General features: G+C 39.9%; 1 protein-coding gene across 1 annotated transcript in view; it reads right to left on the reverse strand.

Moving 5' to 3' along the window:
• The window catches only part of DDX11 (DEAD/H-box helicase 11), a 1,280,855-nt gene that overhangs the window by 1,167,869 nt on the left and 100,528 nt on the right, over positions 1-12,458 (reverse strand). Inside the window, exons 2-3 of the mRNA XM_044087617.1 lie at positions 11,689-11,826; positions 1,399-1,626 (exon numbers count right to left, since the gene is read on the reverse strand). Of these exons, the coding sequence (XP_043943552.1) occupies positions 1,399-1,626; positions 11,689-11,823 (363 nt within the window). The 5' untranslated portion in view covers positions 11,824-11,826. The remainder of the gene's footprint in view (positions 1-1,398; positions 1,627-11,688; positions 11,827-12,458) is intronic.

Here is a 12,458-nt window from a genome sequence, read left to right on the forward strand (position 1 = left end):
ATACATGTGCGTTCCAAAGTAGGAGTGAGGAGTACTGGTCCTCATAATGAAGGACGGTACAGTGGGTGAAACTGCAGCTGGTCAAAGAGAAGACAAGTAGTCCTGATGTTACGACTGACTGTTACAGTGAAGTTCGCAGATGAAGATCTTGAGCTAGCTCCTTTCCTTCCCAGATGTTAGGCTTAATCAAGAAATTTGACAGATACACCTGCACACAAGATCATTAAAAAAAAGTTAGCAAATCAGGTGATCACATAGAAGGAAACCCAGAGGTTTACTTATTTACCGACTGGTTAACAGTGTAATAGGACTGATCAGCAGACCCCTTTCAGCCACAACATGGGCTATAATGGTGAGGTTAAATGAAAGCTATCTTTGTATACAAGTTGTACTGTAGCCAGTCAGCCAACACCTTTCAAGAGTTGGAAGAAAACTGAATTACCTGTAGAATCCCTGCAAAGACATTGGATGAAGATTAAAAATATGTGCTGACCAAAGGTCAAAATTTAAATCGCAGGATTTCTGCCTCATAGCTCAAGGGTCTATGTCTGAGATACTGTACTTGATAAAAAAAGAAATGGCTAACAAGAAGATATAGTGCAAATTGTTTATGCTAAATAACCCCTTGCATTTCTAAGAAATTATTTTGGTAAAGCAGAATCATGTTATATTTTGAAAAAATTCAGTGTACCACATAGGTATTCTGGACAATAGTGCACTTATGAAAAGTGCAATATGGCAGGTACAACAAATAAGAGGAGATATTTTGCACACTGAATAAAACTGTTCTTCCAGTGAGCAGTTTTCAGCCTTTTGCCATCGAAGCATCATGCTACTCGAAGCAACAGCTTGTCGACCAAGAAGAGGCTTTGCTGAACCACACCTGTTGCCTATTGATGAATGAGGAGTTTATCAAGGATTCATAAGGAATCGATTCTGAACTTTCTTTCAGAACTACACTGTAGCAATAAAAACAATGCAACAATCTCATAAAAATCTTTTGGCAAACTTGTGTATTATTCCCGAAGTTTCCCCTGAAACTTATCATAGCTCTTGAGCTTTATCATTAAGGTCCGTGTCTGAAATAAAGGGCATAAGCTGGAAGACGTTAGTGCTGTGTTACATGTCTCAAATACCTCTCACTTCCCAACAACTATGAAAATACAAAAGCTTAAAAAATGATGATTAATAAATAGCAGGTTAGCTTTCCACATTCAGTTTCCAAAAGCTTACAGAATAATACATTCTTAACACCTCGGAAGAGTAAAACTGGATGGTTACTTTGAGGTACTTCTGTCAATATGACATGTTTCTAAGAAAAACAGCATGAACTATTAAAATTGTATAACCGCATCACAGATGACCACATAACTTTGAGGCCTTAAATGTCCTACCAACCTTTAATTTGTCTACCAAATCTCTCTCAGCCTTCTTCTGTACAAAGTCAGTAATCCAGTCTAGTTCACTTGATGACCACTGTGATCCTTGCTGCACGGAAGAGGGTCGCTGATCATCTCCGTGACTATTCTGCTGTACACCAAGGAGTTGTGCAGCCTCCTGCTTCTTCCGCTCTTCATAGTCCCTCAGCCAGGTAAGGGCACCACAGATGAGGCTGAGAGATTTTCCCTAAAATACAATAAACACAAAGTAAACTACTAGGAACTTGTGAGACTGACCAAGCCACGAACAGACAAATATTTAATTCTGGAACATATGTGCATTTGTCAGCCTTTTGATTACTTTTCATTTATGTGAATTTTAGATACACACACTCCCACAACCACCACCACCAGCACCTTCACAACTTGAACAAGCCACCATTCGCCTGATGACACTTTTCACATCATTTTTGTCTCTGCATATACAGACCTACATCTGCCAGTGCATTTGAAAATAAGCAGTAATATTTTTCTGAGAAATAGACTATATTAAACACTAACATATTTATACCCACATAGAATTATATATGATATATGACATAGAGGTGGTGGTGGTGCTGCGGTAGCATTGTTGCCTCACAGTAAGACGCTGTCCGGTTCGATTCTCAGTTAGAGCGTCTTCTGCGTGGAAACATGCGTAAATGAGCATACCTTCGTTGAAGGTTGTGCGTCAGAGTTGGCAACTCGGTACGTAAAAATCTACTGCCAATCATTAGCGGACCAGAGTTTCACTGTGGCGACCCCTAACCGGGAAAAGCCGAAAGACACAACAACATGACATATACGTATGTATTTAATAAGTGCTCTTAGTAAGACAAGAGAACAGCTGCATCATGATTTTTATGCAAAACAGACTATTTCAATTTTTTTTTTGTTCTACTTTATTTTTCATGCTGTGTGAAATGATGTTGTCCTAACAGCCTCAAGTTACCATGATCCCCAGTATGCAATACAGCAATTCACTGCAGAGTGTAAAGCAGCTGGTTGAAAATAAGCCTGCACAAATCAAAGATGATTGCTCTCACCAGGAAGAGTGGCCTGCATACCTCTCAACCTTTTGGCTCAAGAAAAGACAAAACTAATGGGAGGGGGGACAAAGGCCCCAAAATAGGAGCACATTTTAAATATTACTCTTATAAACAGACAGTTGCTAGACTAACACGTTTTGTGCTATCATGCATCTTCTGAAGGATATGAAGTCTGAAACTCAAATTCCTTATTATTTACTGAGTTTTAATGACTTCAGTTCTCTCTGATTTGCTTGAAAACAACAAATTTTATGAGGAATTGACCAAAAATTGGAGGCAAAAATCTGGACAGTTGAGAGTTACTGTGGTCTGCACTCTGTAAGTGAGGGGAAGCAGCTCCCCAAGGTGGAGTTGTCCTGCTCTGGTGGTACACAGGTATAAAGCCTGGACTATGGCAGAGGTGGCCAGTATTCAAGCATCTGTTCAGGCACTTTATGGCAAAGGCAGGTATTATGGGTGAACCCATCTTGGAAGGAGAAAAAGCACATGTGGGAAACAAGGGTTTGATCTCCTCAGCAGAGACTGGTGATACAACTAGCATTTACTGCTACTTGTACATGAACGGAGCATCTTGCATACATCACCTTCTTGTGGAAGTGAGAGGCAGGCAGCACAGACACCCATTACATATCTCTCCCATGGGGTGTTACCAGGTGTACACAAGGGAGGAGGAATTAAAGGAATTAAAATGAGCACACTTCTCAGCAACACTGCAATAGCTCCCATCTCCTCACTGGACCCTAACACAAGTCAGAAGTAGACCAGAGGAGTTAGGAGGTTCAGTAAAGCCTGGTGGATGAGAAAAGGCCCAGAGGGCTGCTAATGGTCAGGTGTGGCGAGCCAAAGGTACGCACCAAAAGCAGAGTCTAAGGATGACGCTCTTGGTTTACAGGTCAGTCTATATACACGCCCTCTTCTATGGCCCAGAAATTTGGGTATTGATGAGAGACTGAGATAGACGATTCAAGCTTTAGAAATGAGGTTGCTTCACAGAGTAGCATGGCTCCCTCTCTATGACACAGTAAGGTGTTAAGCAATCCAGAAGGATTTGAAGAGCTCTATCACTACAGTACTGTTTTGAGAGGACTTGGTTAACATAGTCTGGGCACATGCCCCCAAGTGCCTCCCACAGGAGATCTACCAAGCAATACAAACTAAAGCTTCCCCATGGGAGACTCAGCGAATGTTGGTGGGATTAAATATCTTAGCTTGCCTTGGACTGCCTGGGGGTTAAGCAGGATGACCTAAAGACTGTTAGAGTCAGGGAAATTTGATTTACATTGCTCAGGTTGCCTACAACTACAACCCTCACCAGGACTGGCAGTTAGCACAGAGGATTAAGGCTATGAGCAGTTTCCTGTAGTCCAGGGTTTGATTCTGTCAGCCTCCTTTTGCTTAACTGTAGGACTGAGCAAGTCACTTAACCAGTCAGTGTTCCCAGAATGACAGTTAACCAAAAAAGCCATCATTAAGGCAGCCACTGGAGGTGGTTCCATTTTTTCTGTTATGTCCAACCCCTCTTGCATCCAGCTAGCAAAAAAACGTTGGTGAAGCATTCATCCTGTAACTATAACCATCGTCTGACTCTTGTCACTTGACAGCTATGTTCACCTACTTCCCATGTTTAATTCTTCCTTGTCATTTTGTGGTACAGTGGGGGTTAACCATGGACAAAAACACTCAGGAAGCAAACAAACAAATACCAAAGAATTTATTGTAAGTTCTTATAATATTATTGTATTAAGTTATTGTAAACTTACAATAATTTATTTATTTGTTTGTTTTACATTTGTTGACCGGGATAGTCCGATTGGATACATGTCCATTTTCAGCAGAGGCCTGGGGAGAAAAGCTCCAATGGAAGTTACACAAGCAAACTTAATATAGTACAAATTAAACACAATTTACAGAGACTCTTGAGGCGTATAAGTTATACAGTCTCACAAACTTCTAATCTGGCTTAACAATTACAACACAGTTAAGTTCAATTTACAATATAGTACAGGTACACTAGTAAGACTAAATATTTAGTCAGGCTTGGAGCAAGGACATAGCCATTGAGACCCGAAATACTGCTTGAGAGTTCTCTTAAATTGAGATAGGGTAGTGTCTAGGGTAATGTTAGCAGGTAGTGAGTTCCAAGTTTTGCCAACAGAGTTGGCGAACAGGGAGTCTCCGGCTGAATTGTTGGATTTGATAGTTTGTACTATCAGTCTATTAGATGAGCGATGTGGTCTGAGGTTAGAGTGGGGATAGATGATGTTTTTCAAAGTAGGTGTATTTTCAGGTTGGTCAAGTACTTTGTGAGCCACAATAAGTTGGTTATACTGAATCTGCCTGGGTAGCTCTAGCCATCCGAGATTTTTTAGGTTTATGCAGTGATGTGTTCTATAGGGCAGGCCACTGGCAAATCTAGCTATGTTATTATAGCAGCTAGAGAGTCTGTTAAGTTCAGTTTTATTTAAGTTGGCAAGTAAAGGGGAAGCATACAAGAGGGTAGACAGTAGATGGGAGTGGGCAATGGCAGTCCTAGCAGGTGGGGTTAGGAATGGTTTTATCCTATGTAGTGACCGCAGTTTTTTATTAATGGTTTTGAGAGTTTTGTTAATGTGCACATCAAATTTGAGATTGTTGTCTACAATAACCCCAAGGAGTTTTGTGTGAGCATCTGGGGAGATTATGGTACCATTATTAGACTTAACGGAGAGAGATAACATCGGGGATCTTTGGGTGTGGAGAAAAGCAGGAGATTTGTTTTGTTGGGATTTAGAATCAAAGAGCGGTTGGCAAGCCGATTTTCAACTAAATTAAAAAGTACTCTGAGTAATTATCTGCAGCTCTGTATGGGAGGTGCCAGTGCAGATCAACGTGGAGTCATTCGCATATTGAATGCAGTTAGATTTTGGGATGACAGTGTGGAGGTAATTAATAAAAGTGGAAAATAGTAGTGGTCCCAGAATAGACCCCTGGGGGACACCTAGTGTGTTGGGTAAGAGGTTGGATAGCTTGTTCTGCCATAGGATGGCCTGTTGTCTATTGTGCAGATAGAATTGAAACGACTGAAGAGAGTGATTGCCTAAAGATTTTGTTGTCAAGGTGTGGATGAGTAGATGGTGGTTAACCATATCAAAAGCCTTAGAAAGAGCCAAAAAAAGGGCTGAGGAAAGTTTGTTGTTGTTCCTGTTATGGTTTATATCATTAGAGAAGGTGAGGAGGGCTGCGGTGGTACTATGGTGTGGTCTAAAGCCATGCTGAGATTTAGCCAGCAGGTTGTTTTGAATTAGGAAGTACAGAAGTTGTTTGTGGATGCACTTTTCCATGATTTTTGCCAGAGATGACAAGATGGCTATGGGTCTATAATTAATTAGATAATTCAGTAGAGCTACCACCTTTATGGAGGAGTATGACACGAGATATTTTCCAGATAGAGGGGACTGTGGCTTCTGATATGGTCTGATTAATTAGAATGGAAATGGGCTACGGTATGGTATCTGCAGCTTTTTGTAAATATTTAGCAGGGAGAAGGTCAGCAGCTAGGGTAGAAGGTTTTAGTTTTTTGATTAGAGTATGAATGAAAGATGTAGAGACTGGTTGGAAGATGAAGGAGGGCTGGGTACTGGGAATGGTATCCTGTGTGTTAGTGGAGTTCAGGGGTAATTGGCTAGCTAGGGCTTGGATAGTCCCAGTAAAGAAACTATTAAAGGTGTTAGCGACATCCTCTGGTAGTTTATCAGTAGAGGCTTAGGGAGGTGGAGTGGTGGTTTCACCTGGGTGCAGTAGTTTGTTTATACCTGCCCAGAATTTTTGAGGGTTATTTTGGTTTCCTTGCTGGAGATGGAAGTAATAGTTTTTATCTAGTAAGATGGATCTTTTTGTCTCATTCCTTATTTGCCGAAATTTAATTTGATCTAGAGGGGCTTTTGTAGCTCGCCATGTAGCCCATGCCTTATTCCTGACTATGATTTTTGATTTGGTTTCTTTAGAGAGCCATGAGGCAACTTTTGTTTTGATCCTAGTGGAGAGAGCAGGAGCATGAGAATCGAGGATGGTATGGAATTTATTGTTAAAGTAAGCAACAGCTTCATCTAGGGGCAAGTGTTTTAGGGCAGACCAATTGCATGATTTAAGTTCGTCCTGAAACTTGTTGGGATTAAAGTTTTTATTATTTCTTACTGTTCTATAGGTGGTCTGATGGGAATTATAGGTTTTGTGTTTACAAATAAAGGTGAGAAAGTGATCATAAATTCTTTGGTACTTGTTCCATGGTTAATCCCCACTGCACCACTGATTTTTGTGCTTCTGGTTGTTTAGTGGTAGTGCATTGACAGTTTTTGTGATTCCTAGTCACTTTCACTAATTCTTACCCTCACAGTACTGACACCATAATATTACACTTTTCGTTATGACAGATGCTGAACACTGTCCTATTGCAATGTCTTGCACAAGCTTAAGGTCCATATATTCCTCAAATTCTTTCATTACCTTTATTTGTCCTATCCTTGAAATCCACATGGTCTATATGTTTACTTTTATAGGCCCTTTCACTTCTTACGACTGTGAGAGTCTTTTTATTCTTATTCATTTGCACAGCAACTCATTTTCCTATTAATTATTTGGCCACCTCAAACAATGGACTGTCGCCTGTCATATTTCTCACGTCATGTTCCACAGTTTTGTATTTTCATGTTTATTTTTATTCGTCCTTTGTTGACTGGGTTAGTCACACTAGGCTAGTAGACTCTTTTCAGGGGAACTTGAAGGGCATTAGGGAACTTCCCCTATTTTTTTGAATAAGTGCCATGGGATATTTTACATCCACCTAAGCTACCACCAACTCAAGTAGATGGGCTTCTGTTTAGTCATTTGAAAGATGGCCCACTCAGGAGCGCAGCAACCCCCTTAAGCTGCACTGCAGTTTCAGCAATCAATCTACCTGGTGTGGCAAGAATACCCATAGCCTCCTGCACCAAAGGCGGGTGTGCTATCCGAAATGCCACTGACACTTTGTTACTTTGTCTTATAAGAGTGCCTGTACTTGCTAGATGTACTACTCATCCAGTTACTATTTTCTGAACTTTCAGAGGTTACTCATGTTCTACTTATAATGCACAAAGTGGCAGTGCACTTTTAGTGAGTCGTGTATGCCATCTTCAATCTACACATATGCAAAATACAAATTTACAGAGGTTATACATTTCCTAAACTTCATATTTCTTTAATGCGTCAAATACATACGCCAAAGCTGGAACAAAGGAACACCACTGCAGCATGGAAAGAATAAATCAATACTTAATATATATATATATATATATATATATATATATATATAAAAAAGAAATTAAGTATTTTCGTCAGTGTATAATAAAGACTTCTTCAGAACTTAGAACAAGACAAAACAATTCACATTTAAATACCCCTCCACTAACAAGTCACATGACCCTAACAACCAACCACCTCTCAAGGAAGTTAATAACCCCCATATAAGCAAAAAGTAATACGCAAATAGAAATTCTTTAAAAACAATAACAATAAAAAATGACAATAAATATCACATAACATATGAATGTAATTTTAAAACACTCATGATGAACAAATTGCCATTCAGGCCAGGGTGAGTACAAGGATTCAGCCTAATCTGCCACCTGAGTTCTTTTAATTCAATGATGTCATTCCATGGACCACCCCTCACATCCTTAATAATTGTATCCAAACCCATGAAACCAGGAATATGACCAGGGCAGAGTGAAACATGTTTTGCTAAAGCATTGTTCATATTTAGTTTTTTTTTAATATATTCTCTCTCTAGGATGGACGGAAGACGACACGCGTTTGAGTTGCTAAAAAAACTGGTGGATATGTTGTTATCTGGTTACGTTACCCACTTACCTTAGTACGTCACATTTTGACAGATGTTACCAAGAAAAGGTTGAATGGTTATTATATTCCATTACTTAATGTTAATGATGACAATGGGATTGAGAGAGATAGAAAGGTTAACCCACAAAATTTTTTTTTCGCTATTACGACCTATACGGTGGATAATGCCCAGATTGTTGACATTTTGAGAAAAAAATGGACTATTCCTTCTTGTTTTGAGGGATTTGTTGATACCCTTGGTAATGCACCTAAGGTAGTGTATAGAAAGGGTAGACCATTTAAAAAGATTTTGGAAGTAGGCAACCATGTCAATGTGGGTTTTTCCTCTAGGAAAAATGGTACCTTTAGATGTGATACCTGTAATCAGTGCAAGCACATTACAGTGCAAACTGAGGTTAAAGTGAATAGCGTGCTTGTCAAAACTAAATTCTTTTGCAACTGCAACTCTGTTGTGATTATTTATCTGTCCCAGTGTTTGCACTGTGTGTTTCTATGTGGGTAAAACCCAAAGAAAGTTCAAAGAATTAATTTATGAGCACATGCTTGATATTAAAAACAAAATATGAACAATGCTTTAGCAAAACATGTTTCACTCTGCCCTGGTCATATTTTTGGTTTCATGGGTTTGGATACAATTATTAAGGATGTGAGGGGTGGTCCAAGGAATGACATCATTGAATTAAAATAACTCAGGTGGCAGATTAGGCTGAATCCTTGCACTCACCCTGGCCATCATGAGTGTTTTAAAATTACATTCATACGTTGTGTGATATTTATGGTCATTTTTTGTTTGACTTGTGATTGGAGGGATATTGAAATGTGAATTGTTTTGTCTTGTTCTAAATTCTGAAAAAGTCTTTGTTATACCCTTTTTATTAAATACTGATTTATTCTTTCCATGCTGCAGTGGTGTTCCTTTGTCCCAGCTTTGGAGTTTACATTTGACTCACTGGTTCTTAGTTTATGGTTATTTCTTTAATGCCTTGTAAAATGAGGACATAACATTTTTTCTTATGGGCTTTTTTTTTTCCTTCATGGAGATAACTATGTTGGACGCATTTCATCACAATGTATTGATTTTTATTTTTTTTACAAATATTAACTAGGAAGGCTACTGGACATAGGTGTCTGCTTTCTAGAGCAACCTAGGACTGTTTGGATAAGTGATTTGCTCATTCACACAGGACACAAATGGAGGTTGAAGGAAACAAACCCCTACACTGTTGACTACAGGAAGCATTTGTAGGTTTATAGGTGTTTACTAGGCTAACGACCACAAGGGCCTTTTTAAGCCTAGCCATGCATCCCAAATCAATGACAAGTTCTAGTACCCTTGATAAACATAAGCAGGGTCTTGGGAGATGAAACATTTACAAGCAAGGGCCTGGGAGAGGAACCATTTACAGGCTGCCTGTGTCCATTAGAGACATGGGTGCCAAACAAGGGAAGAATTTCCTGTTCCCCATCCAATTGTCCAAGTTAAACTTAGATTGGATTAGGGAGGAAATCTACATCACATGGATGGGGAGCCTGTTCCAGAGAAGGGGTAGTCTTGGAGATACATACCTGTCTCTCCAGCAGGTCCTATTTATATCACATGCAAGGTTTAAGTCTTTAGAGCAAGTAAGTCTGGTGCTGTTTGTTTTGTGGATATGCAGGAGGTCCATTAGGGTGGGGACTGACAATGTCTTGTATGCCAGGCATAGATCTTCCTTCAACATCCTGTAGGAGACAAAATACAGAGATAGGGCCTTGAGGCTGTCAGCATAGGATATGTTACTTATGCCCTGTATTCTTTTAGTAAAGAACCTCTGTGGACGTTCCACTTGTTGGATATGCCTGGTCAGGTACATACCAAAGGGAACATTGTACTCACTGGCAGGTCTTATGAATGCCAAATACAGTGGAACAATGACTTCCTTCGACCTAGATGCCATACCTTTGTTTATAAAAGTTTCACAACATAGGATTTCCTCAATACTGTAGGCACATGATGGTCAAAGGCTAGATTACTGTCTATGTATGTCCCCAAGTCCCTGACTACTGTGTCAACTCTTAGGGGTGTGTTGTCAATATGATATGTTACCAGTGGTGAATGACTTCCCGAAAGATATTATGCATTTCTTGGCATTTAGTTTTAGTCCATAGCTCTAGCACCAGTTGTTTGTCTGTGTCAGCCCTTCCTGGAGAACATTTGTGTCGGTGGGTGATTCAATGACATCTCCTAATTTGCAATCATCTGTAAATTTAGTCAGCCAGAGGCCAATGAATTGGCCTTGACTTCAGAAAAGTAAATGCCAAAAGGAGCATTCCCAGGACCAATCCGTGAGGGACTCTGCTTGTGACTGGCCTCTTTGTAGAGGTGGTCTCCACAATTTTAACTTCCTGGGTCCTATCTGTGAGCCAGCTGGCTATCCACTGGGTGACATAAGGGTTTGCACCTAACCTCTTAAGTCTGTTAACAATACCGGAGTGGGGGATTGTTTCAAATGCCATGGCCAGGTCAAGGTATATAGTGTAAACTATTTTGCCCTCATACATTGCATTGGTGACCTTCTTAAGGAAGTCTACCAGAGGTTGGTTATGCATGACCTGCCCTTGATGAAACCAAACGGAGTTGTGGCCATTAACGCAAACCCTTAGTTCTCTGTACTAACTGCTCACACAATAAATGAGAATCAAGACGTCAGAGCGAATGTGTTTCTGAGCGTTAAAGTTCAGCACTGAAACTGAGAATCAGTGCCTAAAATGCAACAGCCATACAGCAGTGACTTTATCATAGGTGTAGGTTCATAGGCATACAATACAACAATGGAAGAGGAGAACCACACCAGTGCATTCATCATGTCACGCTAGGGACGGTTACTCAAAGCACAGCAACACTGGGGATACTCGTTACATTGCACTAGTCATACAGTAGTTGTGACATGCTGTGCACAGTAGAAAAGGATTATATCGACTAAGTATACATGACAAGATATATCAGATGATAGCGCCAGTTTCAGGACCTAGCTTAAAAGTGGACCATTTTGCAGGGTGAACAGCTAACCATGACCATGTTTTAAGACAGATCATAAAAAGGGAAGATGTCAAGACAATTCCAGTACTATTACCCCTCTAAATTCCATACAGGGACACTGTAAAAAAACACAATTTTCTCTTCATTAATGTCAATGATATGACCTCAATGGAGCTTCCTCATTTATACAGAGTATAAATATTAACATATATGACACATGACGCATCTAATCCTTCCAGTGTGTGCACATGTATTTAATAAATGCATATTCAGCTTCAGAGACATATATTAAATATGTCTGCATACAAAAATGTTTCATACTTACTGTTCCAGTAGGACTTTCAAAGATCCCGATCTTGCCATCTTCTAGAACATTGTACAGTGCCTCCATGAAGTCTTCTTGTATGGAGTATGGCTTGTAAGGAAATGGGAACCTTACCTCGACTTCCTCGTCACACATTTTCTGGGGGAAAAGGAGACAGACAACAGCAGCTATCAACAGTCACAGTAGAAAGAATCCTGTGTAGTCACTTAATTAATCTGTCCACAACTCTGTTTAGGCAGTAACAAAGGTGTTAAAATTACGGTACCATGCTGTTTAAAGAAATAAAAGCAGTCTCAAACAAGCAAAAACAAGTTTGCCATTCTAAAAGCACTTGCAGATACAGGAAACAAGAGTCATGCTTAGAAACTAGAGCTATTTTATTTTTAAAGTCTTCTCTTTATAGAGAAGGACATCTGTGCCACTAAAACAAGCTAAAATAACATAGCAACAGCTCTCCTGATTATAGGTTCATATGTAGGTACTAGGTTATCTGCCCGAGGACATTTTTAAGCCTAGCCAGTGTGTCGACTTTTGCTACCCCATTGATTAATTAACTGAGTCTCTGTCAAGCAGAGCCAATGAAGTGATCCCACGGGTGTATTTTCTGTTACCCGTCCACTCGTCAAGGCTTCTCTTGAAGAGTGTTAGTGAGGGGCTCTGCCTAATGTAGTTAGGAATTTTGTTCCAAAGCATGGGGAGTCTCTGCGACAGGAATCTATCTCTCCAACATGTTCTATTTATTGTTGTGGCGAGGTTTAGCTCACTACATC

This window comes from Protopterus annectens, chromosome 11.part0 (assembly GCF_019279795.1).
Source record: "Protopterus annectens isolate FY-2018-M chromosome 11.part0, PAN1.0, whole genome shotgun sequence".
NCBI lineage: Eukaryota > Metazoa > Chordata > Ceratodontiformes > Protopteridae > Protopterus > Protopterus annectens.